Below are 24,324 nucleotides of genomic sequence, written 5' to 3' on the forward strand. Positions count from 1 at the left end.
ATGCTGCTCGAGCTCCACACACTCTTCCAAGACCTCAAGGAACTACAATGAACTGACAAATCTGCCATGCGGTTCAATTAGACCTTGTGCACTTGAGCATTAAGAAAATACTTCCCGTTCAGATATTTAAAAATGGAGAAACTGATCAAGTTCACAAGTTATCTTTCACTCCCAAACCGCTATTTATTTTGCACCTGAAATCTGTCACGTTGATCACCTGCTGATGTTTTCCTGTGGGCAATGATGCACCTCTGTTTTGGTCCCCGAGCCTCAGCGGTCTTAGGCTGAGAATTGTATCACCCAGCGAGATCTCACCACAAACAGCTGTAATGTCTGAGACATTAACTCGGAAAACAAAAACCGCAAAAAAGAAAAACGGAATACGCCCCTAAATGTTTACGTGCGCCCATGTAAAGGTCACAAGACGCCTAACACAAACATCAATATTAAGTCAAATATTCAATAAACTTGCCCGAGAGCAATCTTCAGGAATTGGGGTTTTCAGCAAATGTCACAAGCGGATAAAACAGTCTTTACCCGGTGATACCTCATCCACGTTGTCCACGGAGAGGTCATAGAGGGAAGACAATTGAGATGTGACCATTATTCTTGAGTCAGAACATGAAAAACATCACTTAGCCGCTGACCACTAGTGCCCTATTGCCAGCTATCCACTACAGCCTGCAGACACATTGATGGCCATTGGCGTTTTAAGGATGGGAGCTGCTGTACACAGTTCATTCCAACTCAGAGCTCAAATGGGAGAAGGCAGGAGCTCCAAACAGCAAAACCAGAGGGAAAAGCTTTTTTTTATTGGTATGGAGATTCACCTTGTGTAGAGTGTGCACTGAAAACTGTAAGATACAGTTTCTTCAAATGTTGAAGATCTGAATTGCATCAAGCATTGAATATTCTTTTGTCACCCCTCTAACACTAACAAGCTTTTGCAGCGCAGGCTGCATCTAGGCAACATTATAACAAAACACAAATGACCCTGAACACACCATGGACATGAGAAACGTCATTATAATCCCTACAGGGAGAACATAGGGATTATTTTTTAAATTTGGCATAGGTGTTCTTTGAATAAGAATAATAACCCTAAAGAGGAAGGTTTTTACTTAAAAGTTGTAACAGGGCGTAAATCTATTCATCTCATTGTGCTCATTTAACTGGGAGATTTCTTGTGAGGGGGTGCACTAGCATTCCTTAATCATAATATTTGACAACAGCAGCACCAAGTCCTTATCAGCAAAAATACTTCCAAGACGGCAGTACTGCTGTACAGGGGGATAGAAAAAATTGTGGGTTGTGAAGCGTGAGACTTTGCTGTATGCAATAGTGTCTTAACAGTGCTTCATTTTGACTCTGTACACTTCTTAAGGACAGCTGGACTGCTATGGGTGCTGTTTTTTTTTACTCAGTAAGACTTCTGTTCAACACACTAGATAAATGTTCTTCTTTAAATGGTTTAACACCCATTTAAAGAAATGTCACAAAGTGTCTGAGAACTGGCTAACTTGTCAACACTAATTGTTAACTCTCAATCACATAACTGTTATTAATGAGAGAAGGTCATTTCAGCTCATTTAGCCCATTTGGTAGATCCAGCTACAAATCCTGAGCCCCTTTCCACTTTACAAGAGGTCCAACCAACAGTGCAAAACCTCAACTGACATTCTGTCGAGTATAACTGAGAAAAGGAGCACAACAGATCCCCTAGTCCAAGGCTTCTCACTAGGTGGAAAGGAAAGACACTTTAAAATAAGGTAAATGGGTTTAAATACTTTAAATACTTAACCAAAACAGCACTGTCAATCATCTCAATAACACGCAAGGTTGCAGCCTTGCGTATTTTAAAAACTCACCCCAAGGCTCGCAGGTTCTTTGCAAAACTCACCTAGCCCTGATTCTGCAGTAGTGACAAACACCACCTCATGCATAATCCAAAGGCTTGCAGCACCAACCTGAAACACAACCTGCGCAGTTCCCCAATTACAGAAACACTAATAATCACAACACAAGTGAGCTGTGTAGAGACACAACAAGCAGGCACTTTTGAGATTATCCTCACATGAAGGTGACTGTCTGTTAAAACCAGGCTTAATCCAAAAATCTCTCCTGCCTGGCTTTCTGCTAGCTTGCTACCAATACCAGTCGACATCACCACAAAACGCGTCACTACGTTCTTACACACCTAGACTGTCACGTCCTCTCAAAGAGAAAGGCTTGCAAAACACCCCATGATGCAGTCAGGGCTTACAAGAAGAAAAAAAAACGCTTCGAGGATGAATTTACTTCCTAAAACCAGTTCCGAAATTCAATTCGACTTTTAAAATCGATGTATTTCTCTTTGCTTGTAAAACAACTGCTAGTGACGTCTGCTAACACCCCTGCTTCAGCAGAACGAAAGCAAGCGTGTAGAAACGAGATCAGCTGTGTGCCCGTGTGTGTGTGTGTGCAGACGGGCTCGCCGTCACCTTGGAGAACAATACCCACAGGCCCCTCCACAGTTGTTTTCACTCGCACCCGGCCGCCATTTTCTAGCAGAGCAGGAAGACATGTTGGGACAAACACAACAAAAGAGGAGCGGCCATTTTTTTCCCCAACTGCAGGCAGAGAGGAGAGGCCAGGAATGCCACGAAAATGTTGGGGGGGTTTGACGCCAAATGTTCCCGTTAAACCCTCCCGAACCCCCTTAAGGCTCTTCACTTAACCGACCTCTAGCATCCCCCGTTTATTAAGACCCGAACAGTCGTGGGGATTTTTTTTTAAATTCCTTCCTCTTACAGGTAGGTTAGCAGAGCCACAGACTCGAGGGTGCTCCGGTAACGTTCAGTAGACAGCGAGCGGGCACGACACGTCTCTCCCGACCACTTCGGGGCACCAATTAAAAAGGCAAATCACGGCTTGTATTACAACCCCCCCCCCTTCCTTCCCCTCTTCCCCAAGCACAGCGACACGCAACTTGTTGGCAACTTCTCTCGCCCCCGGGAGACACGGTTGCGCTTTCGGCCGGGTCTGCCCGGGCCGGAGACGACGTGATGCCCTCTCTCCCCCCACCCGGGCCCGGTTCGCTCACCTGATGTGGGGGATCCCGACGCCTCCTTGCAAGATTTTGTACAACTTGCTTTCGTACAGCAGCTGGGGGTGCCTGGCCTTCTGGGACTCCAGTTTCACGGCCACTTCCTGAAAGCACACGGAAGAGAGGCGCCGCCGTTAAGCCCCAACACCAGTCGACCCCACGAACGAAAAAATCGCTGCTGCTGCTTCTTTTTTTTTTGTTTGTTTGTTTTGTTTTTTATCTGCGAAGCAAGCTGCTGTCCGGCAGCTGCGGGAGAGAAATCAACTATCGACCCCCCTCTCGACTCGCCTCCGGGGCGGCAGCAGCAGCAGCAGCTTCACGACATTTTAACTCGCGTCTCGGCTAAGGACAAACGTTAACATTACAGAGACCCACAACCCATCCGAGAGCTAAAGTTTCGTGGGGGTTGGTTGTTTGTTTGTCCCCCTCCCAGTGCTACGCGAAATAACTCGAGTATATCTCTATCTCTCGGGCTGTTGTTGTTTTTTTTTCCCCCCCTCTCTCTCCCCGAACATTTCCTTTACCTCCCCATTTGTGATATTGATGGCCAGGTAAATGTCCCCGAAGGAGCCGGAGCCGATTTTCCGAACCAGCTTGTATTTTCCACCGACTATGAACTCGGCCTTGGAGCCGCTGCTGCTGGCCATGTCCCCCGCAGACCGTGGGCGCCGGGGCAGACAGAGAGAGAGGATATTCTGGGTACCGATCCGCCGCCCTTTTCCGCCTCTTCGCTAGCAGAACATAAAAAGGGTCCCGCCGACGGGCGTCAGCCTACCGCGTCGAGGACGGAGGGAAAGGGACAGAGGCAACTGAAGAGAAGAGGGGAAAAAATATTTCGGAAGGAGGAGGAGGAGGAGGAGGGGGGTTGCTTTACAGCATGGGTCTGCGAGGCGACGGCTTTCGGTGTGGAGGAGTGAATAAAAGCCGAGGTCTTTGTTGGCGGGGCTGGGTGTCTCTCCCGACGTCTTTTTCTCTCTTTCCGAGTGTGTCTGTCCCGAGTATCCCCCCCGCCTCAGACCAGTCTCTTCTGGTAGCGAAAAGGACACTACAGCGAAAAGGGGGGAGGAAAAAAAAAAACAACTCCCCCTCAATTAATCGACGCTTTCTCGCAGCGCGGCGTCCTGGATCGAGGAGCGACGGGTTTTTTGGGTTTTTTTGCCGTTAATCGGAGCGACCGGCCGTGTCGTCTTCCTCTCCGGCGGGCCTGGCCCTCGTCGCCCGTCCGTTGGCTGGGAAATTCTGTCGGAGTCGCGCGGCTTTCTTCCCCCCCGAGCGCGGCTCGCTCACTCACTCCGCCATCTTGTCGTCCCTCTGTCGGTCTCGAGGCGGATCGGCTTCTAAGCGCACACACCGAGCGAGACACTCTGACTCGGGAGGGGAGGGATGAGCGAGCGAGCGAGAGAGCGTGCGGTCGAGGGGGGAGGGGCGGTGACGTCGCAGACTCGCGGGAGCGCGCAGCGTCCAGAACGTCAGCGTCAGGAAAGGAGGGGGGGGGGGCGTGTGCCGTGCGCGCTTCCCACGTTCGGCTGCCCCGTTACGTGATGCACGCCCCGCCTCCACCGCTGCTGGCCTGGTTTCGCAGTCATTTCCCCTAATGTTCCCTTAGCCTCACACTCTGTGTAATACTGCTGTAATGTACAGCATTTAAGGTAAGAAGGCTTTGCATTTTCACATTCACTATGAAGAACTACACAGTAGGGAACACAGAATGAGACCCTAAAAAAAGATTAAAAAGCGAGAGGAGGCCATGCAGCCTGTTGGCAAGTTAGTACCTGACCGATGGGGGTCTCATGCGGTGTTTTCTCGAAAGAAGCCGGGGTATCCCTTTCAACTACATGGCTTGGCAGCCTGTTGCCCGCTCCTGCAACACTTTGGGTAAACACACGCCTCCTGTTCTCCGTTTCAGACGAATAAACTTCGTTCCTCTGAGGGTTATAAACGTGCGTATAAACGTGAAACGTGTGGATCAAAAAAAAATATATATATACTTCTTTCCCCGTTTTTTTTTGCAGGAGTAACTTGGTCTGTAAGTCCCTCTGCTCCGGGCCGATCCAGTGTGGAGAGCAAACTCTTCTCGCCAGGAGCAGCAGGCCTCGCACCTGGGCTCGGCCACCCCTGTTAAACTCATGACTTCCTTGACTGTACCTCGTTCCTTTCTGCTTCTCAGCACTGGCAGATTTTAAGCTTCACTATGATAATGACCGTTAGTAAAGTAGCTTTAAATCTTTTGACTACCAGAGCCAAAGCCGTTTAAAAGGGTTTTGAATCCTTCTGATGACTTCTCGGTTATTCCATGAGAACGCAAGGGGACTCATAAGACCCAGGAGGTCCTGGTGTCCTCCGGTCTCTCTTCCACCCCGACTAATCAATTAAACAATTAAACCGACTGTAATTGTTTATTTTAGCCCATCTCATGTGTTTGGTTACTGATAGGATTTTCGGACTTCGCCCAGGTGTTTAAGGTGCATCTCGGGGCACGACCAACAGGCAGGGGAGCTTGTTCCCTCCTCCCACACCCCTTTGTGCAAAGGTGTTTTGCCCTGTCCTCGTCTTCATACCCCCGAGGTAAGAAGGGTGACCTTCACACGCCTTTGGAACGTCCCTTGAAAACAAACCTCAAACACCTGTCCTGAGAGCTGGCGGGCCTCGGTGCCGGCGGGTCTCATGGCTGGGCCTCGCTGGCCAGAGGCATAGACGATTAAACGCTCATCTGGTCTGAGGCGGTTCGGCCCTCGCCGCACTGCTGCAGTTCTGCTACAAACCCTCTTCAGCTCCAAAGCCGACCGCTCGCTGGATCGGGGCCAGGGCAGGTCAGTCCTGGGACAGCAGGCCTCTTGAAAACGACAGGTCGCTGCTAGATGTGGCGTCAGTGGACCAGTAGGTGGCAATCTGGGCTCTTTAATCTTAATTAATTTTAATTGGTGAAGCGTTTTTTTTTTTACTTCTCCATCTGTGTGTTCCAGGCGTGTGCAAACTTTCAGTGGAAGAAGAAGTCTAAAACACTTTGGGACCAAAATGCTAAAGTTAATTCTTATCAGTATCATTCATTATTTACTGACAGTCGGTAAATCTGTAGGAAAATACTCTTCTCTTCGTTTAGGTGCGTAAATAACCGTGTCGCTTTTTAAGGCCCGTCTCCAGCCTCGGTTACGTGCGGGTTTTGCTGTACAACATGGCTACAGGGTGGAAAGGAAAAAGCTCCCACTTCTCTTTCGGCAAGCCCAACCGTGTTAGTGATGTCAACCAGAGAAAGAGATTTTTTTTTTAAAGTGGGGTCTCTGAGTGTTATTTATTTTGCCCACAGCACCTGATAAGTAACTTCCAACCCTCTACTCGATTCTAATTAAACATCCAACGGGTTGCCTTGCTACACGAACAGTTCACCAGGGAGATCGCCGTGTCACGGCCGACCCAAATATGTTCAAAATGGAGGACGCCGCCTCAGCGTCTCTGCAATGCTCCAGCGGAGGGCTCGCATGGATCCGTGGCGCCATCTAGCGACACCCCTCCCGAAACACAATCTTGTTGTTTTTTTGCGAGGATCCATTTTACGAGGGGAAAAGCGTGTGGTTGTGCAGCTAGTCTATTTGTTACGATACATATCAAGAAACAGCTGGACCTGATCACCTGAACGTGACCCTCAGATCACATAGCTAAGAGCTACTAGCCCCCAAACGGGCTGGAATGACCAAAAGGCCTCCTCTCGTTCCTAAACATTATTAAGTGTCATTATTTTATCTAGTTCAGGTGGGTAGCTGCGTCAGCATGCGTAGGCTGCAAAGGAGCAAGTAATAGGTTTATTCCATGCTGAAAAAAAGAAGAAAACACAACGTTTTGGCCGTGGAGCCTTCTTCAGGTGTGATTATTATTTTATCTAGTTGACACAGATCATTTGCAGTGAAGCTCATGACCAAGAGTGCCATGACAATATGGACTGGACGCTAATGACACATCAAAACCCTGTTTCATAAAAGGCACAGCCACGATTCTGGCTGTGGTGATTCTGGTGAGGGTTCATTTCCCGCTCATTGGCGAAGGAAAGAAGGTTTTCGGCGGTGGAGCCTTCTTCAGGCGAGAGGGAGAGAGGGAAAGCTGCAGATAAAAAGAGCCCCAGGAGGACAGAAGACAGCAGGCGAGAAGGAGCAGGGAGGAACTGGGCAGAAAGCAGGAGAGAATGAGAGTCCAAACCCAGGGAGAGGGGTGTGGAAATTGTGAGTGTGGCTGAGTATATGTAGGTTATATAGTATAAGTGTTAATAGCATATATCAGTGTTGTTTTTGGTCTCATTGCTTTGTCATAAACTACAGGTAAAAAGCTAGAGTGTGCTAGGTTTACCATGGGTTCTCTTTACTTTTGAAGTACTGTACCAAGTTCATTATAACACTGTACTGGACAAAACCACTGATAATTAGATCGTTTACCCGGGATCTCACCGTCTGCAGATCGTAACACGGTGTTTTGTTTTCCAGAACTAGAATTTTATTAAAACACTCGGGTGTTCTCGGGTGCGTGAGAGAGTTTGCCTGCGTGTCTGAGCCCGTGTGCAGGGCCCAGAGCCCCTCGGCCACACTGGCCCCTGGAGTGGCGACTGTAGTGACAGGGGTCCAGGCACACCGGAGCTCCTGTTTGCAAAACCAACAACAGCTACAAAACAACAAATCTCCCGACCAACCAGCCTGGCGGGCAGCAGACGGACGCACGAGCCCGGGCCTGAGCTCTGTGCGGGGTCACGCCGTCCCTGAGGGAGCCATTGATCTGTTCCGGTTGCTGTTGCCCAGTGGAAGCACGTGACCCCACGCCACGCAGCCCTGGAGAAGAGAAGATGAGTGGGGGTATGGGCTGGAGGTGGTCAGTTACAGTGAGGGGGTTTCTTGTGTCAGAGGGGGGCATCAGTGCCAGGTCGGACTTCCTCCTGTCGGGCCACTCTCCGCAGATCTTTCACAGATCCTCCCAGCTGGAGCGCCAACCGGGCTTTAAGACAACATCCATGGACAGAACGTTGCTTCCCTGTGAAGAATCTCCTGGGTGGTTAAAATCGAGAGCTGTCAGGCGGACAGCAGGCTTGTCAGTCCCCCAGAGGTCAAGAAGGAGGGTTTTTTTTTTTTGTCGGCAGGAAGCCCCTGGCTCAGCTCGTGACCTGCTGTGTGTCACCCTGAGGTGCCTTTCTGAACTCCTCCTGGTACTGTTGGATGAGACACTGAAGTGAAGCTTGTAGCTAAGACACCCTGTCTGCCACTGCAACTGTTAATGCACAGATCTCCTCCTGTCGCTTTCCAAGTGTCAGCTAACTGATTTATTATTAATAATAATGTGCTTTTACTTGAGCTGATGGAAAGGACCAGAGAGATATTTGACAGCGGGTAGGCACTGCGCCTGTTCTCTCCAAAAACTACTGTTGCTCGGCACTGTCATTAAATAGACATTAGAGTCAAGAACTCTTCAGCAATTTGCAAGTTGTTTTACATAGTTTAACGGTGGTGTTCTTTTTTCACTTAGGAGAAAGCACTGTTCCAGATGAGGACTAAAAACAGGAAGACAACACTCGCTAACATCTAAGGTTTGAGGAACAGTAGCGTCTCGGATAGCAGATTCTCCTCAATATTGAGTGATTTCCAGATTCCGGAGCATGCCAGTTTTAATATAGCTGCAAGCAATTAATAGAAGTTGCTTTAAGGATAGCTTTTGACATTTGGGAATCTTAAAAGAACCGAAGTAAAACTTAAACATAAGCTTTTTAAAACCGGAAATGTATGTTAAGGACCTTGACAGCCGTTTAACCGCTGAGGGATGGCGTGCGGTTATTGCTGAGCTTCAATGCGCATGGATTTGAAAATCCAAGTTTCCCTTTCCTTCATCCGTTCCACATCAGGGCTCTCATTAGTTTTTCCTCCGACCGACAAGCGCATTAAACGCTGGGCCTGTCAGGCTACAGGCGGCGGCAGTGCGATGGGCTTATTCCGCAGTCGTCCCAGAGACATGATTAGAATAAGCAGAGGAGCGCTTCTTCCAAGAAAATAAAAACGCCATTAAGCGGAGGACTGATATCGTGGAAATGTGCAGAGCCACGTTTCTCGTTGTCTGATGAAATAACTGCGGCTCATTGTTCCGTGAAAACAGAATCCGCTTCAGACCATTGATTAAGTGCTGCTCATTGCTGACCAATGTCTGTAGAATCGAGTGAACCTCATTGCGACATTACCGCAGCTCCCCGGTCTCTCTGTGGTTCGGTAATAAGGTCATTTGGTTTCACAGTACAGCGAGTAACAGCTTTCTTTAAAAAGGGCCCCTTGTCACCGTTTCTGCTCGCACGTATCGAAAGTATAACGCAGTAAATAACAGTGATCAGGGTAGCCATCAGTCTCTAGAAGCAGCATTGAAGTAGCTTGGAGACTGAACGGTGCGCCGAGTTTTTACAGAAATGTTTATTGTTAGTTATGCTATTAACGACTAAATATCAGTCTTACCAAAAAAAAAATCAAGAAATAAACTGCATATTTAAATTATTCACGTTCAGTCTGCATTATTTTAAAATGAACAAGTAATCGGTGTATTCCATGCTGTGTGAGGATTTTATGTTGATTTTATGTCGGGTCACACCTGAAGAAGGCCCCACGGCCGAAACGTTGTGTTTTCTTTCTTCTTTTTTTCAGCATGGAATAAACCTATTACTTGTTCCCTTGCAGCCTACTCATGCTGACGCAGCTCCCCACCCGAATTATTTTAAAATGGCCCCTATATTAGCAACTTTATTGTCAGTACTGTACAACCCTGTATTACACTGATCCTCCAGACGAAATAGTAACTGGACAGCTGTCTGAGTCTGTTCTTTCTGCTACTGCTTTCGCAGGATGGGTTGAGGTAGAAACCTATTCACCACAGAGACTCTTGCTGTCGATCTCGCAGCAACGTGCAAATCTCCGGTCAGAAAGTCCGCGGACTCCTGGAAAGCGATGGTCTCGCTTTTTTTGCACTGTGTCCCTTCTGTGCGAAAGTCCAATACATCTTTTTCCATTTAGACAACATACAATTCTGGGGGGTCTTGGACAGACAAAAATCCAAAATGCACTTATGAAGGAGCGAATTCATACGAGCTAGCTCGACTAAATGGTATTGGTATCTCTTTGAACTCGAATAAGGGCATTTGATGCCGAGCTCAATTTTATCACATGGTTAGCGGATGAAGGAAGTAGCTCTAAGGTAACTTTTTTAGTCGATATTCATGGAATTGTAATACTGTATAACCATACAATTATTAATGCGTTAATACAGTTTCCATACTGTTTTCTCATGGTCGGTGCCAATTCTGATAATCATTCAGATCATTCTCAATCGATCCCCAGGTTCTAATCGGATCAAGTCAGAGTTTATAGCCTCCAAATGGTATAAATGTATTTCCTACAGATATGTACAGAAATGACCCAGAGCATGTCTGTCTTTATTATTATTTATTCTAGACAAAGCTGAAGGATCTCGGCACCACCAGCGCGTTCTAAACATACATCACTTCCGGCGGATGTTACTTCCGTTCTCCCTATATGGCAATTAGTAAAAAAAAGACTAAACTCCTCCCTGCCGTAACAACCCAAATACGGCAGTTGCTGAAAATATAACACATGGTAACGATGAGGTGCGGATAATTGCCGAGTCTAGGATCAGCTGTGAGCTTGGGGGTGTACTCTGTAGATGTCCTCCCCCCCGTTTGCTCGTAGGTTTTCCGTTACACCTGAGGCAGAAACAGTGCAAAAAAAAAAAACAAGACACACCAGCAGGTTTAAGTGAGTCCTGATTAAGTGGCCCTGGACACATGCTGGGGTCCGTAAGGCAGCGCTGGTGTGGTGCAGCACAAACCAGTTGCCCCAGTTGTGTTAGTGGGGAGTGGGGACTAGCATTGCTGGAGGGTTATCCTAGCCGTGGACAGGCGTCCCACGCAGTCACGTCCCCTCGGTCCCCTTACCGCTATCCGCGGTGACCTCCGACGAGTGTGTGTTTTGGGGGGGTAAATTCAAGGAAAATGTTCAGTTCGAATGGGCAAAACCGTCTCGATAAATATACAGGCATATAGATACTGAAAACCGACTCGAGCGGTTAATGTTTATTTTATTACTGACAAACCTTTTCACTATTCGAGCACCATCGTCGCAATTTCGTCGTGATGCCGTTTATTCACACTGTCCAGTCCGGGTAACCGTAAGGCATCGTGGTTATGTTAGATCTCTACAGACTACTCGATGGCTCCACCTCCTGGCCGCTGCAGTGTATTAAAGAGCGCGGTTCGTGTTTCAAAGCTGGCCGCTGGTTCAAACCCAACGAGGAGAGAGAACACTTCAGGTGTGCTGTATGGACGTGCCACAAAATGGCACTTACTTTCTCTCAGGTAACCCACTCTGAGAATTGCGAAACATCTCAGTGTGCTGAACGTGAGCAAAGAAGAATATTGAAAAAAGGCATTGAAGAAATGTAAAAACATCCACTTAGGTAAAGATGAAAAGCCCAGAAGTAACAATAGGGCGTCTGGGAAGAAAAAACAGTGAGGGGTGCTTTCTATTTGCTCACCTGCTAGATGTTCCAGCCAGTAACTCGGTAACACCTGGGAACCAGCAGTTTATTTATTGCAGCAATCCAGAAGCTCCCCTGCCCCTCTACACTGTGCGCTTTGTCTGAGCGTGACGTGACCTCGAGGCTGCTGTTGATCAGAGCCAGTCTGCCACAAGACGGGCGAGGCAGGCTGGCTCTGAAGGCAGAGAGAGTGATACAGCGAGCTCCTGCACAGTCGCACTCAGACACACACAGCTACCAGAGCCACCATGAAGCTCACCCTCCTCTCCCTCGCCTCTGTGCTGATCTGCTTCGCCGGTGAGTCTACTTTACTCTCTTATCTACCCCCCAACCACCCCGAATTGTTTCCTTGAGCATCTATTTTTTTTTAGTTTTGCACGCTGTTCAGGTTCCAGCCTCTGAGGTGTGGTGTACCTGTGCACCTACCTCTCTCCTCTGGCTCGTGCTCGGGCTGATCTGTCCTTCCTCCGCTGAAATTCCTCTGCCCGCCACAGTCCTTCTCCGTCCAGTTCCCTCCTGCCTTCCCTCCAGGCGGGTTCCTGGCTCTTTCTGAACCGATCGCCGGCTCAGGACACCACGCGGATTACCTCATCCTGGAAAGAGCTGCAGTTTTCAAAGAGCTTAGGAATGCAAAGTCTTCCATTTCAGCGCCGGAAAACAGTTCAGTTGGCAAATGAGCGGCTGAAGCAAGGGTTCAGTTACACCACGAATCCAAAGTTAGACAGGCTGGGGCCCACAGGGGAGGGGAGCCCTGATTTGAAGAGTGAGGTGGGGGCTCTGGTTTGTCCTTCAGCGTTTTCCAGCTCTCTCAACTTCCTGCCTTGTGGTTTCCCCGAAGGTCGAGCACCTGGTCAATAGTCCTTCATCTTCCAGTGCCCAGAGCACACTCCGTCTGCTCAGTCTCCTTCCAGCTGCGTCTGAATGATTTCATCTGACCCCCCCATTGAGCTAATAATCAGATTCATCAGTGAGGGGCTGGCAGCAATGTTCCCTCTAATTTTGAATGGCCTGTGCGCGCAAAAATTTCAAATTGTGCACATTTTTTCCCCAGTGACAAAAACCTCTGCACACTTAATTGAGTGTGTGTAAAGTTGTACACCTGAAATTATTTTAGCCATTCTCATAGAAGCATAGAGATCCAAAAGACCGGGACAGCGATTCAGCGGGCATGAGCAGTAAGGTTTGAGACTACGAGAGCACAGATATCGATGATCGAGTAGCAGTAATAATGCACACAGCCAAGTTGGGCCTCTCGCAGCCAGTCTGATGTGGTCAATTTAGCATTTTTCAATTGACCACCATGTTTGTTTAATTATTAGTATATTTTCTGGGGAATTTAATTTTTTGTGCGCAGTTCGGTTTCCTATGTGCGCTGATTTCATAACCTGTGGGTGCGAGCAGAGGGAACGGTGGCTGGCAGCCATTTCTTCCCTGGCTAGTCTTGGGAATCGTCAGGAATTACAGGAGTTGCAGGGAGTGTTGGGAATTGTCAGGAATTGTTGGAAAATGGCAGGAATTGTTAGGAATTCTCGGGAATTGCAGGCATTGTCAGGAATTGTTGGAAAATGGCAGGAATTGTTAGGAATTCTCGGGAATTGCAGGCATTGTCAGGAATTGTTGGAAAATGGCAGGAATTGTTAGGAATTCTCGGGAATTGCAGGCATTGTCAGGAATTGTTGGAAAATGGCAGGAATTGTTAGGAATTCTCGGGAATTGCAGGGATTGTCAGGAATTCTCGGGAACTGCAGGCACTGTGCAGGCAATCCGCCGCCCCGCTGCGGCTCAGAGGCTGTCACACTGCAGCGGTGGGAATGAGGTCGGTGAGGCTGCTGTCCCAGTTAGCCCTGCACCTGGGAACAATGGAGCAGGCAGGAAACGAGAGAGCAGGCCGGGCAGCAGCCTCTCACAGGGGGCATTGTCAGCCGCCCGTCCCTGTTCCTCACACCAGCTGGGGAGAGGGAAACAAGACAATGGGAAACCAGACGAGGAGAGAGGGGGGGAGTAATAGAGGCCTTGAGGGGTTTCACCACGAGAGGCGATCCGCGCGGAGGGCGTGCCTCGCTCTCCCTGGGGAGCGCTCTTTCAATGCTGCGCGGTGAGTGGGAGCCGATCCCTGTTCCTGCCGCGCGCTTCTCCAGCCCTCCCACCTGCACGCCCGCCAGCAGCCCAGTCACCGTCTCCCCGCGTCTCCCTGTCAGTCCCCCGCAGCACCTTCCCGACGGTCCCGTCGATACCTACGCCACTGACCTGAATCATCTTCCACGTCCGGGGAGGGGGGGGGGGGGGGGGAACAGTGCATGGCTCTGCTGGAATGGGGATGGGCGGTCCAGTCAGCAGAACGTCCTGTCGAGCCCAGTGTCTCAGGTGCTCCAGAAGCTCGTTGGTGACAGCGTCAGCGCTGCTGTGTGCTCGTGGGGTTAGAGCACCAGAAGGTGGCCAGTTGTCCCCAGGGCTGTGTGACAAATGTCCGTCCCCTAGTTGGGTCCGGTATGGTAATACTCCAAATTAAAATACCCCAGATAGGTCAGATCACATGAAAAAGGTCTTTACAGATATCAATCTTTCTGCTTCCTTTAAAGCTCTGCTGATGAGGGGCAGCCTGCAAGTCACTGGTTTTGCTTTAATTCACCCATATTATTTATTCGTGTATCCAAATGTGTGTCTAAGCCTTTACAGCGAATTATATGCAGAGAACACTGCAGAATGTTAAAGGGCTGGTAGAGCGTATTGCAAAACAGGGCAGCGTACTGTAGGAAAAGTGAACACAAACTATTTCTATTATTTAACAAAGTTAACACAAAGTTACACAAACTATTTCTGTGGTTGTGATTTTGCAATGCGCTGCAGTGCACAAGTTCCAAGAAATGCATCATGGGAGGAAATGAAAATAAGATATTTCTGCGTATTTAATAAAAAAGAAATGAAGAAAGTGATGTGATGATGATTGGTCTAATTACGCCTTGCTCATTTCCTTCTTTATGTGCTAAAGCCGGTCTCCAGTGGCACTGCGTTCTGGGTAGGAGGGACAGAGCCAGCTGTGCTCAGCATCATGGCTGTAACTTTCTGAAATGTGTGTCTTCCAGAACTCGGCTCATCTGAGCAGCAGCCCGGACAGCTGAAGGAGGTGAGCACCTGTTCCGACACCCTGCTTCTTTCCCGAGGCACAGTGGAGTGTAAATGTGAAATACACCTTTGAAAGGAGGGTATTGGCCACACTGTGGCATTGATCGAAATGCTTTTAGCAGTTCAGTCGTGCTCTGAATTGGGGTTTAAAACAAGAGCCATTTCATGTTCATAGCACCTACATAGCAAGACTGTGTAGGTGTTTAACTGAAATTCAAAAAGAAAAAAAGAGTTTCTGTTGTATGGGAGTCTGACTTAGAGGGGTTCAGTTATAATCAACACAGATGGCTTCTTCACACCACTGGCTCCTCACACAAGCACAGACCCCTGATGGCTGATCCGGAGCCTCTCGTTCTGAGCAGGATCACCACTGCAATACTGTAACCACACATCACCAGCAGGGTGAAACTAGCCTGCCTCCCACTGGTCTAAACCCAGCTGCTGTTCCCCACGAGCGTGTGAGCAGTCCAGTGCTTGATGGATTCTACTGCACAAAGACGGGAAAGTCCAAAAAGTCACTTTTGTATGAGGGGATTGAAGTCAAAATCATACAGTCAGTGTGCAAAAGCCTGCAAAACTACTCTAACAAAAACACTGCCAAATGCTTAAATCTTACACCTTTACTAAATACTCTTTGCTTTTTCTACCATGAGACAACTTTTCAATTCTGTAGTATTTAAAAAAGGCAAACAACACTATCCGTCTTGAATACTGTAGTATGTAAGTTTTAATTGCCCATGTTATCCAGTTTTTATTTCATATAATTTATGTGCCTTCCTCAATAGCCTACAGTCTAACTTGTATGATTTTGTCAGCAAAGACATACAAAACACAAAAAAGCAATATAAGAGGATAGAATCCCTGACTAACATTCACATACGTTGCGTTCTACAAGCCTCGCAGGATCAAAATACTAAACGGAGGGTTTTTGTGTGAAACCTTCCTCCGTCCCTCTTTATCTTGTTGTCCGTCAACAGCAGGGGGTATTCTGTGAGAATTGTGGTCAGGGTTCGGATTAATGTCAACAGGCTTGATATGGAGAAGGCATCACTCCGGACAAGGTGCCAACCATGAAACAGAGGATACACAAACACCTCGGGGTCTCACAGAGGGGTGAATGTTGCCGTTGAGTAGGGGTGATCGCCGTGCAAGCGCCTGTGACGTGTCTCTGTCCCCGCAGCCCCAGTGTGAGAAGTACACCGAGCCGGCGTGCTCCCGGGAGTTCGACCCGGTGTGCGGCAGCGATGGAAAGACGTACGCCACCGAGTGCGTGCTCTGCGCCGAGAACAAGTGAGTCCGAGAGCCGCCCGCACAGGCACGCGTGTCGGGCCTTACCATGACCTGGGCGCGTTGTTTCTCCTGACCGTAGCAAGTTACCCTCTAGAGCTCTGCCCTCATATAAGTGCCCTCCAGGAGCGAAGAAAAGTGGCATTGCAGATTTGAATGTGCTCCAGGCAGCATGGACTCTAGCCCAGTAAGCCGGGGTTCTTGAGCACCGCTGGGCTTGTGTGTTCGTATCCCCAGCTCCCTGGGGTCACGCTGCGTATCAGAGAGACCAGAGAGCCGCTCGTACAGCGCTCACTCTGCAGGACCCGCAGGGCAGGAAAGCCCAACAGCAAGCAGGCAGCGCAGAGGAAACGCATCACCCGCGCCGATACGAGGGCTGCAGCAGTGAGCTGACCCGCTCTGCCGCTCTTGTGGCAAAGATCAGGCTTTCAAATTTAAAGGGGCAAATAGTGGACTACTGCTGAAAACAGTTTTCCTGGAGTCTCGGAGGAGAAAACCTCGTTCGGAGAGGGAGCACCGAGTAATGTTCAACTAGGGTGGGAAAAGGCGACAGGGCAACAGGTGGTCACCTTGAACGCATGAAACAAAGCACCTTAATCCCATTCGCTGCTATAAATCTCCTACAAAACATTTAACTTGCCAGCACAACATGCCCCTGAGTAAACAATGAGGATTCTGAAAACTCCCAAGCCTGTAGTGTGTGGGGTCCCACTGTATCCCACTGATTGAGTGTATGTGCTGGTCAGATTGCACAGGGCAGGAGATTCTCACAAACTCTCTTGATGAGCTGTGATCACTACTCTTAACTTGGTTCAATATTGCGGTCTTTACTCTGTTTGGCAGTATGGTGTCCTCTTTGAATAATTCCTGTAATTTGCAACAAGCATTTTCAGAGACAATAGTTCAAACAGTTTGCTTCAAATCTGAGAGGATGACAAAACATTTCAGCGTACCGAGCAGCTCTTTTTAATTCCATCATGACACATTTTGTATTGTCCAAATGAAATGTGCTTAGAGAGTCACAGGCCCACAAGGATCAGATTAATAAAAACAAACTGTATTGCTACTCTTGTCAGCTGGGGAATCTAATATCCTGCAAAACCCACTGATTTATCTGACATTTTATCCAATGACCTCCTACAGGCGGCACGTTTGATCACTATCGGCTTTCCTCAGTGACCCGACTCTGCTCGTGTGCTTGCTTTGCAGGATCAGAAACACGAACATCCAAATCCAATACAAAGGGGAGTGTGGGGTGCCCCCCGCCTGAGAAGTGGGCCTGAAGTCCCACCCGATCAGCAAGGCCATGGAATTAGCTGCAGCAGCTGCTGCAAATAAAATAATTTAGCATGCCGCGCTGTCCTTGTGTCTCATTACAGCACCACTGTCGCCGGATAACGGGGAGGAATATTTGCGTATGGTAGCTTTCAATCGCGGGTCCTTAGCAGACTGTCCAGGGGGTCCCCCGAGTCAATAGGCAACATTTTTATCGCTCTTACAGAAATGCCTTTAATATAAATATGTGATGTGTCCATAATTAAGGAAGGAGGGAAATGCAGATGAGTCCAGCTCTTTGGGCTTCATGGATGTGAAGTTACGGTCACCCGAATGGACAAGAGGAATGGTGGCCAAGATGCATCCTGAACGAGCAGCGATACAACACAGTTCACGGCAAAGTGGGAGTACGAAGAGTGGGGGTTTATTACGTGGTTATTACGCCCTGCTCTGGCCAGACAGGTGCATTCAGGGGGCAGGAGGGTGAAAGGTGCAGCACTCCACTCCACACCTGTGTGTGCACACCTAGCAGTCACATGCTGTTAATCCGGGGCGTTCGGGCAGCCACCTCGCTTGCGCCGCCCTAGAGGAGAGAACAGGCCCTCTCACCGCACTCCCCCCAGAACTGTGTCCAGCAGGGTCAGGATCTCCCCGAAGTAGCCATCCTCCTCGCCCAGCCCGCGCTCGCCCTCAGCCAGCTGCTGGTACTGCTCCTGCAAGGCGGACAGCGAGCGCGCCAGCCGGCTGTCCCGGCGGTACAGCTCCCGGCAGTGAGGCATCATGGCCAGCAGGGTGCGCAGGGCCTTCTCGCGCCAGTCGTGCTCCGGGGAGCTCAGCAGCTCCGGGACCAGGCCGCACCAGCCCTGCTCAGCCAGCAGGGGCAGCAGAGAGACCTTGGCGTACTGCCGCAGCCGCTCCTGGTGAGAGGAGTCCGGGACAGGGTCCAGGCCGGCCTGGGAGATCAGCTCCTGAGATGGAGAGAAAGGAAGCCGGGCAAAAAAATATATAATTTTACAGAAAAATTATCTTTTTTTTTCCCCCGCGTAAAGCATTGCAGGCACTGTTTTTTATGCACACACACATTTCACAAAACTGAGGGTACGCAGCTGTAAAGACACTGCTCAGCTCATACAAACAGGTTTTCCTGAAACAAGGCTGGAAACTGGTCCCATTTCGGTGCTGAAAGTAAACGTTTCTTTTCAGGAACATGCCATGCAGGTACAGTATAAGCAGATAATAAACATCAAGCTCGAAACAGAGAAGCCATAAAAAAGAGCCACAGCAGCCTTGACCTGCATCACTCAGGATCTGATCCATATCTGGATGTGGGGGGGGGGGCTGACATTTGCCCCCCATGTGTGGATGTTCTGCGCCTCACCTTCTCCACGATCATGTCGTACAGCAGGGTGACGACCCGCACGCGCAGGGCCGTGCCCCCCGGCGCGCGGAACAGCTCGCCCAGCACCTGCACGCCCCCCAGCAGCAGGAAGCGCCTCTGGGCGAAGGGGAAGTGACGCAGGAGCGCGGCCACGGCGAACAGCGCCTGCGAACACAGGACGCGGCGGCGTTCAGGGACAGACAGAACCGAGCGAGCCCCAGGCTGGGCTGGCCCTCAAAAACTCTTCGGAGGGGACGGCGCTGCCATGGCAATTTCTCTTTAAAACGTCGGCAGGGTGTTGTTTCTTACCCTCAGGACAGGGACAGTGGTTTCAGACAATAAGACATTCACACAAATACAGAAAGTGATTGCACACGAATTGAGAGAAAACTGATTATTAAGTCTAAGATTAAGTCTTTCAGCGCTGATACTGACTGCAGAGGTCATTCATCAAGACATAAACACCTTTTATAGAAATCAAAGCATTTCCCCCGAGCACATGAGGTGGGGCTCAGGAATGAAGACTCTTCAGAGTCCAGCCTGTCGCTCCGCAGGCTGGGCTGCAGGGCATGCTGGGAGCAGGCCACCTGCAGGGGGCGTGTCTTACCTTCTTCTTGACGGACAGGGGCCGGTCAGTGGCCAACAGCAGCAGCAGCTTCTGCAGAGCGCCCCCCTCCACGGCCTCCACCTGAACCCTGGGGTTACTGCGAACACAGAGCCGCACAGGGGTCAACCCCATGAGCACTGAGCCCCCGAAACACACCAGCACCTGTTCCTTCCCTTGTGGGGGCTTCTCATTCTCATCCCCCCCCTCCCCCAACAGACACAGCTTTTCAACACAGAAAAACCATCATCTTGGGCTAAGAAAGTAATTCAGCACATCAGAATGAACAGGGTGTTAAAGGACACACACTTCATGAGCTAAAAGATTTAAGTTGGTTTGGTGGATCTTAATTGCATAAATAAACATAAGGGACATTTTCAGAGCTTTCCACCAGTACAGATACCCGTGTTTAATAATGAATCAACTATTTTAGCTTCCTAGTTACTACGATCTCTCTCTGCACGGCCCCGGGCTGCGATGCAGGGGTTCTGTGGGGAATGTGGTCTCGTGGCCACACCTGGAGACGGCAGAGCCCAGGACGAAGGCAGCGCTCTCCTGCAGCTGCAGCGCAGAGCTGTTCAGGCTGTCGATCACCAGCTGCATCCCGCCCATCGACACCAAGTCCTGGGCATTGTCCACCTGCGGGGACCCGAGCGGAGAACAGCTTCAGCCAGGAGGACCAGCAGGGAACCTCTTTACTGTGAATAAGCATGCACTAAGATCCTGATAATCCATTACATAGATGTGGACACGCTGCAGAATGTTTGCTCAGCTGGAAAGATTCTGCAGAGTGCCCCTAGAGTACAAACCTGACATAAACCGAAGCAGATATCCAACTAAATGGCACTAAACCACATCTGTTACTGTCCTGCAGAGGACAGCTGCTGTAGACAGATCATGGGCATGTAAGGAGCTTATTAGTTCAGCTGGACTACTGAAAGGACCGTGTCTTCTGAAACGTGCACTATGAAGCAATGCAATTTGGGATTCATACATATGAGTACATGGGCAAGTGTAGGCAACAAGTGCTGGCAATATATATCTTCTTGGATTGCACTATGCTCTCTGGTGGGTACTGTCATCCACAAGAATATGCAACTCGTGATTCCATGTGTATTTGCATCTAATTCCACTGTTCCACAATGTACAATTATTACAGTCCAACCATACAGGTCAGCTGTAGTGCAGTGGGATCCTTTATTATCCCACCTGAAATCGTGGGGAAGAAATCGGACAACACACTCCCTCTTCAGCTCGAGCCGAGACAGATCAAAAACCACTCTTGGCACAAGAGACCACTCTTGGCATCAGCCCAGAGAGCAGTCGAAGAGACAAGTCAGCGCAGCAGACCTCTTCAGAGCGAACAGGGAAATACGAACATGAGGATGTGAGTGGAAACTAGGTGAAAGTGCATCTACTGTACACTTAAGAATGCTGTGGGAGTCTGGAACAAGCTGTCCAACCATATTGTTGAAGCCGATGCACCGGTTTCTTTCAGATACTTGGGACTGATGAGCTTCTAACGTCCCACTGCACTAATTGGGCTGAATGGCCTCCTTTCGTCTGAATCTGTTCTGGCCTCTTCCTGGACAAGAGCTCCCCACTGCCATCAGACCGCGTGCTGGGGTGTCACAGGCTAGCCCCCCAGTACCCCGGCCCCCCGGGACTCACCTGGTGCACCAGGTACTCCAGGTCCAGCAGCGCGGCCACCCTTTCCTCCAGCGTGGCCTCCGAGCGGTTGAACTGGCGCACCAGACGGGTCATCACCTGGAAGTCCGTCTCCACCATCATGTTCATCTGCTCCATGTCCCTCTTCAGCTCCTCCAGGGGGCGGTACTGGGCTCGCACGGCTGCCTCTTCCTTCTCTCACACATACATTCACAAATTAATTATTTCTTTTAAATCAAGATGAAGTGAGAAACCTTCAGTTTATTTATCCTCTCCCCTTCATGTGCTCTGTTCAGAACATATGCCATCTTAACTATTCCATGTGCTCTCACAAAATGTGGAACCAACAATTTCCCTGCTTGCACCCAAGCACGATTAAGGCTTGGTTTCCAAGCAGCCATGATGAGAAACAGTAATTTCGGAGCCCCACCTTCTCTCTCTCCTTGTCGATGGGCTCCACTCCCTCCTCCTTAAACTTCTTCAGAGCTTCCTTGAGCTCCTTGCTGCTGAAGTATGGGGCCTCTGTATTCACCATGCCCTGCCTGGCACAGGAGAAAAGAGGTGCTTCTAAGGACTGTGCCTATGAGGAACAATGGAGCATGTCTTCACTTTGCTCTGAGATGTCCCAACACCTCTGTATAATCATTGAAATTCACATAAAAAAGGAATACAGTCGTGAGCTCTTGACAGAAGTGCAAGAAGGCTGGGCCAAACAGCTTTCAGGTTCTCAAATCTCGGTTTGGCATCACTCAGCGGGAGTTTGAAACCGCCAAGGGGGTGGGGCACACATTTGGCCAAGCTATGTGGGAGCCTGGCAGGAAGAGACTGCCCTGAGAACCTCCTCCTGGAGAGGGGATTACAAGAACAAGCTGTCTCAGGCCTAAGGCTCTGTCTCACAGCACAAAGAGAATAGGATGGGCCAGCAGCACAGCATTCTGGGAAAGCAGGCATGTCCCCCAGGAAGAGGTGGAGCAAAGTTCTCTAATCAGGCTGACCAGCAAACTGGGAGAATGAAATACAGACTCTTTTCATTAAAAGAAAAATAGTAAAAGAGATGCATGAAAAAAAATAATGGACGAATGAATCAAATTGCTAGTGCTGGCAGGTACCTCTGACCATTCGTCCAGTACTTGAGCCCACTGCTGTCGTCCACCTTGGCCTCTCTGTGCCCTGTCTGCAGGTTGAGTCGCACGTGAGAGCCTGCAGGAACTGCCTGGCCTGGGGACACAGACACACAGGCCTGTCATGAGCAAACTGTCGAACTGGCCTGCATTTTACAAACAGAAGAGTCTGCTTCCAAATAACTCCATTCCCTGTGGATTGTTACATTTCTCCTTGGTTTTTGTTCCCTATACTTTGTAGGACTGGTGCAAAACTCCCAAGTTACCAAGGTTTTCAGAAAGCCGCTGTCAGGTACACGGAGGCAGTCTTCTCTCCCACAACAGACAAGCTTCTGAAGTCAACAAACACATGCAGCGCACACTTTCCTCTGGCCACCATACTGCAGACAGTACGCAGAAGGAAAAGGTCCTCTTCCTGGACCAAACACACAGGGTTGCTCCAGCACCAGAGCCCAGAACCAAGTCAGTACCTGGCCGCAGGGACTGCCACTGGTCTGTGGGCTGGAACACCTCCAGATCTTCCTCGTCAACATCTTCATCCACCGGGGCCTCCTCTGCCTCGTCACTGGGCTCAGAGCTGTCCACCACCGTCAGGGCAGAGCGCGCCTAGTGAGGGAAACAGGCCGGCTGAGACACAGGCCTGGGAGCCGATCACAGAGCCGCAGGTTGGCCGAGACACAAGGGCTCTTATCCAGGAAGAGAGACCCGGAGATGAATGCGACAGTCACATTCTGCAGCTGAACACCTGCAGCTAAACGTGCACTTTAGTCGATTCAGCCACAACATTAACGAACATTATCTCAAAGCTTTAAAACGTGTTTCCCTTTCACAGTTAAACAGAGCCCCGTCTATATGAAAAGGCAGCAACACAGAACTGTGGGACAGGGCCCCAGGTTAGCCTGGGTTTGTGGCTGCTCCATTGTGAGCCTGGTGGTGTGTACATTCACTCTATCTCCATGGCAAAGCTGCTCATGTGACCGTAGCTGGACTCTGCGGATATTTATAGAACGATGGCCTCTGTCCATAACTTAGGTGTAAGCAGGAACACTATAACCAGCATCTTGCATCTTTCTCCACCTACATCGAGCTACAATGGGCGGTTTACATACTTGACCGCTGTCAGCCTGGGCGAGGTGGGCACACAGCACAGACAGGAGCAGGAACGCTGTCTTCCAGCCGCCGGAGCCTGTCATTCTGACACCCAGACAAGTCCAAGAGTCGGGTACCGGCCGGGACAGAATCGCCGCTGCAGAGACTCGGAATGTCCCAGCTCCAGCGCTAACGCTGCAGTTTGCTGTAGCGAGCAGAACAGTTGTTTTTTTATATACTATTTTGAAATGCGATATTGGTTCCTAACGCTCACTGGAGGTCCTCTCAATTTGCGTGTTTAATACTCTTTCAGTTGTCATAATGGATTTTGTTAAAGGTAACCCGGGCGCGTTTGTAACGTCATCATCACGCACAGTCATCCTTGCATGAAAGATATACATCCTATACATAACTTGGCATTGCATTGCTGTTTGCAAACCTGGTATGCCCAGGTGTTCTCGCAGTATATAAGCTTCCTTTCAAAACATTTCGTCATCATTTTTTAAATACGGTCAAGCAGTTAGGTGTTTAGTTATTTCATTTTCATTTCGCAAGAAACCGCCACAACACAAGTATTTAGCTGGTCTTCAGTTGTCAATTATATATCTTAGGAGTCTTATCAGTTCTGAAATCATCTGATATACTGATATCTTAATTTGGAATTTGTACAACAAAGGCAGTAAGTTCTAATCATAAATCTGCTGCCAGTCAGTACTTTACGCACTGTATTAGTGTTACAAATGTTTTTACCTTTTTAAGTCTCTCGAGAGCAGTGCCAGGTGTAACGACGACTTTACAAACTGCGGTGATGTAAAGCTCCTATTTTCTTGTTATTTAGGACTTGCTGCTTTCTTGTGCGTCCGGTTCTGTACCTATTAATTGTATTTAAAAAAAAATCAACTAGCCTGTCAGAATCAGGACTGGCATTTTCAGTAAACTATGATACACAGTCTCAACACACCGTCCGGAAAATAATCAGCACACTGACCAGAGGCACTTCTTGGCCCCGCCCACCGCGTCTTCAAATGATGTGGCCCAATCGGCTTCAGAGCGGAAGAGCTCGATTTGCAATCTGATTGGCTAATCGCTTTGCTATACTTACACGTGTTTTTCCTGTGCCGCCAGTCAGGGAAACACA

General features: G+C 49.3%; 3 protein-coding genes across 7 annotated transcripts in view; 1 reads left to right on the top strand and 2 right to left on the bottom strand.

Moving 5' to 3' along the window:
• The window catches only part of csnk1a1 (casein kinase 1, alpha 1), a 33,690-nt gene extending 29,234 nt beyond the window's left edge, over window positions 1-4,456 (bottom strand). For 2 of the 4 annotated variants that reach the window (XM_088933471.1, XM_088933470.1), the window contains exons 1-2: window positions 3,610-4,456; window positions 3,083-3,189 (exon numbers count right to left, since the gene is read on the bottom strand). In XM_088933471.1, coding sequence (XP_088789597.1) covers window positions 3,083-3,189; window positions 3,610-3,732 — 230 coding nt within the window. In that variant the 5' untranslated portion in view covers window positions 3,733-4,456. The remainder of the gene's footprint in view (window positions 1-3,082; window positions 3,190-3,609) is intronic. The other 2 variants (XM_088933469.1, XM_088933468.1) reach the window with 1 other exon arrangement.
• Window positions 4,457-11,717: 7,261 nt separating this feature from the next.
• Window positions 11,718-17,404, top strand: LOC148821356 (trypsin inhibitor ClTI-1-like). The gene is made up of 4 exons (XM_088931684.1): window positions 11,718-11,938; window positions 14,725-14,765; window positions 15,945-16,054; window positions 17,261-17,404. Exons 1-4 carry the CDS (start codon window positions 11,890-11,892, stop codon window positions 17,319-17,321), a joined length of 261 nt encoding a protein of 86 aa, XP_088787810.1. The 5' UTR covers window positions 11,718-11,889; the 3' UTR covers window positions 17,322-17,404.
• On the bottom strand, window positions 16,994-24,194 carry sil1 (SIL1 nucleotide exchange factor). Of its 2 annotated transcripts, none has more exons than XM_088931683.1 (10): window positions 23,937-24,194; window positions 23,207-23,391; window positions 22,568-22,703; window positions 22,086-22,194; window positions 21,407-21,518; window positions 20,980-21,168; window positions 19,826-19,947; window positions 19,312-19,408; window positions 18,705-18,869; window positions 16,994-18,294 (listed from the first exon to the last, which is right to left on the bottom strand). In XM_088931683.1, the coding sequence occupies exons 2-10, from the start codon at window positions 23,288-23,290 to the stop codon at window positions 17,932-17,934; spliced, it is 1,377 nt and encodes a 458-aa protein (XP_088787809.1). In that variant the 5' UTR covers window positions 23,291-23,391; window positions 23,937-24,194; the 3' UTR covers window positions 16,994-17,931. The 2 variants fall into 2 exon arrangements, with proteins under 2 accessions (XP_088787809.1, XP_088787808.1); XM_088931682.1 differs by having other exon boundaries at window positions 17,535-18,294; window positions 20,980-21,171.
• Between the last annotated feature and the right edge of the window lie 130 nt (window positions 24,195-24,324).

Source organism: Atractosteus spatula, chromosome 14 (genome assembly GCF_055471065.1).
Source record: "Atractosteus spatula isolate fAtrSpa1 chromosome 14, fAtrSpa1.hap1, whole genome shotgun sequence".
Lineage (NCBI taxonomy): Eukaryota > Metazoa > Chordata > Actinopteri > Semionotiformes > Lepisosteidae > Atractosteus > Atractosteus spatula.

Coding starts and splice junctions, on each gene's coding strand:
- LOC148821356 (XM_088931684.1), top strand. CDS start 11,890: ATGAAGCTCACCCTCCTCTCCCTCGCCTCTGTGCTGATCTGCTTCGCC. Junction 11,939..14,724: donor TGTGCTGATCTGCTTCGCCG/GTGAGTCTACTT, acceptor TGTGTCTTCCAG/AACTCGGCTCATCTGAGCAG. Junction 14,766..15,944: donor AGCCCGGACAGCTGAAGGAG/GTGAGCACCTGT, acceptor CTGTCCCCGCAG/CCCCAGTGTGAGAAGTACAC.
- sil1 (XM_088931682.1), bottom strand. CDS start 23,290: ATGACAGGCTCCGGCGGCTGGAAGACAGCGTTCCTGCTCCTGTCTGTG. Junction 22,195..22,567: donor GTGGCAGTCCCTGCGGCCAG/GTACTGACTTGG, acceptor CTGTGTCCCCAG/GCCAGGCAGTTCCTGCAGGC. Junction 21,172..21,406: donor TCGACAAGGAGAGAGAGAAG/GTGGGGCTCCGA, acceptor TATGTGTGAGAG/AAGGAAGAGGCAGCCGTGCG.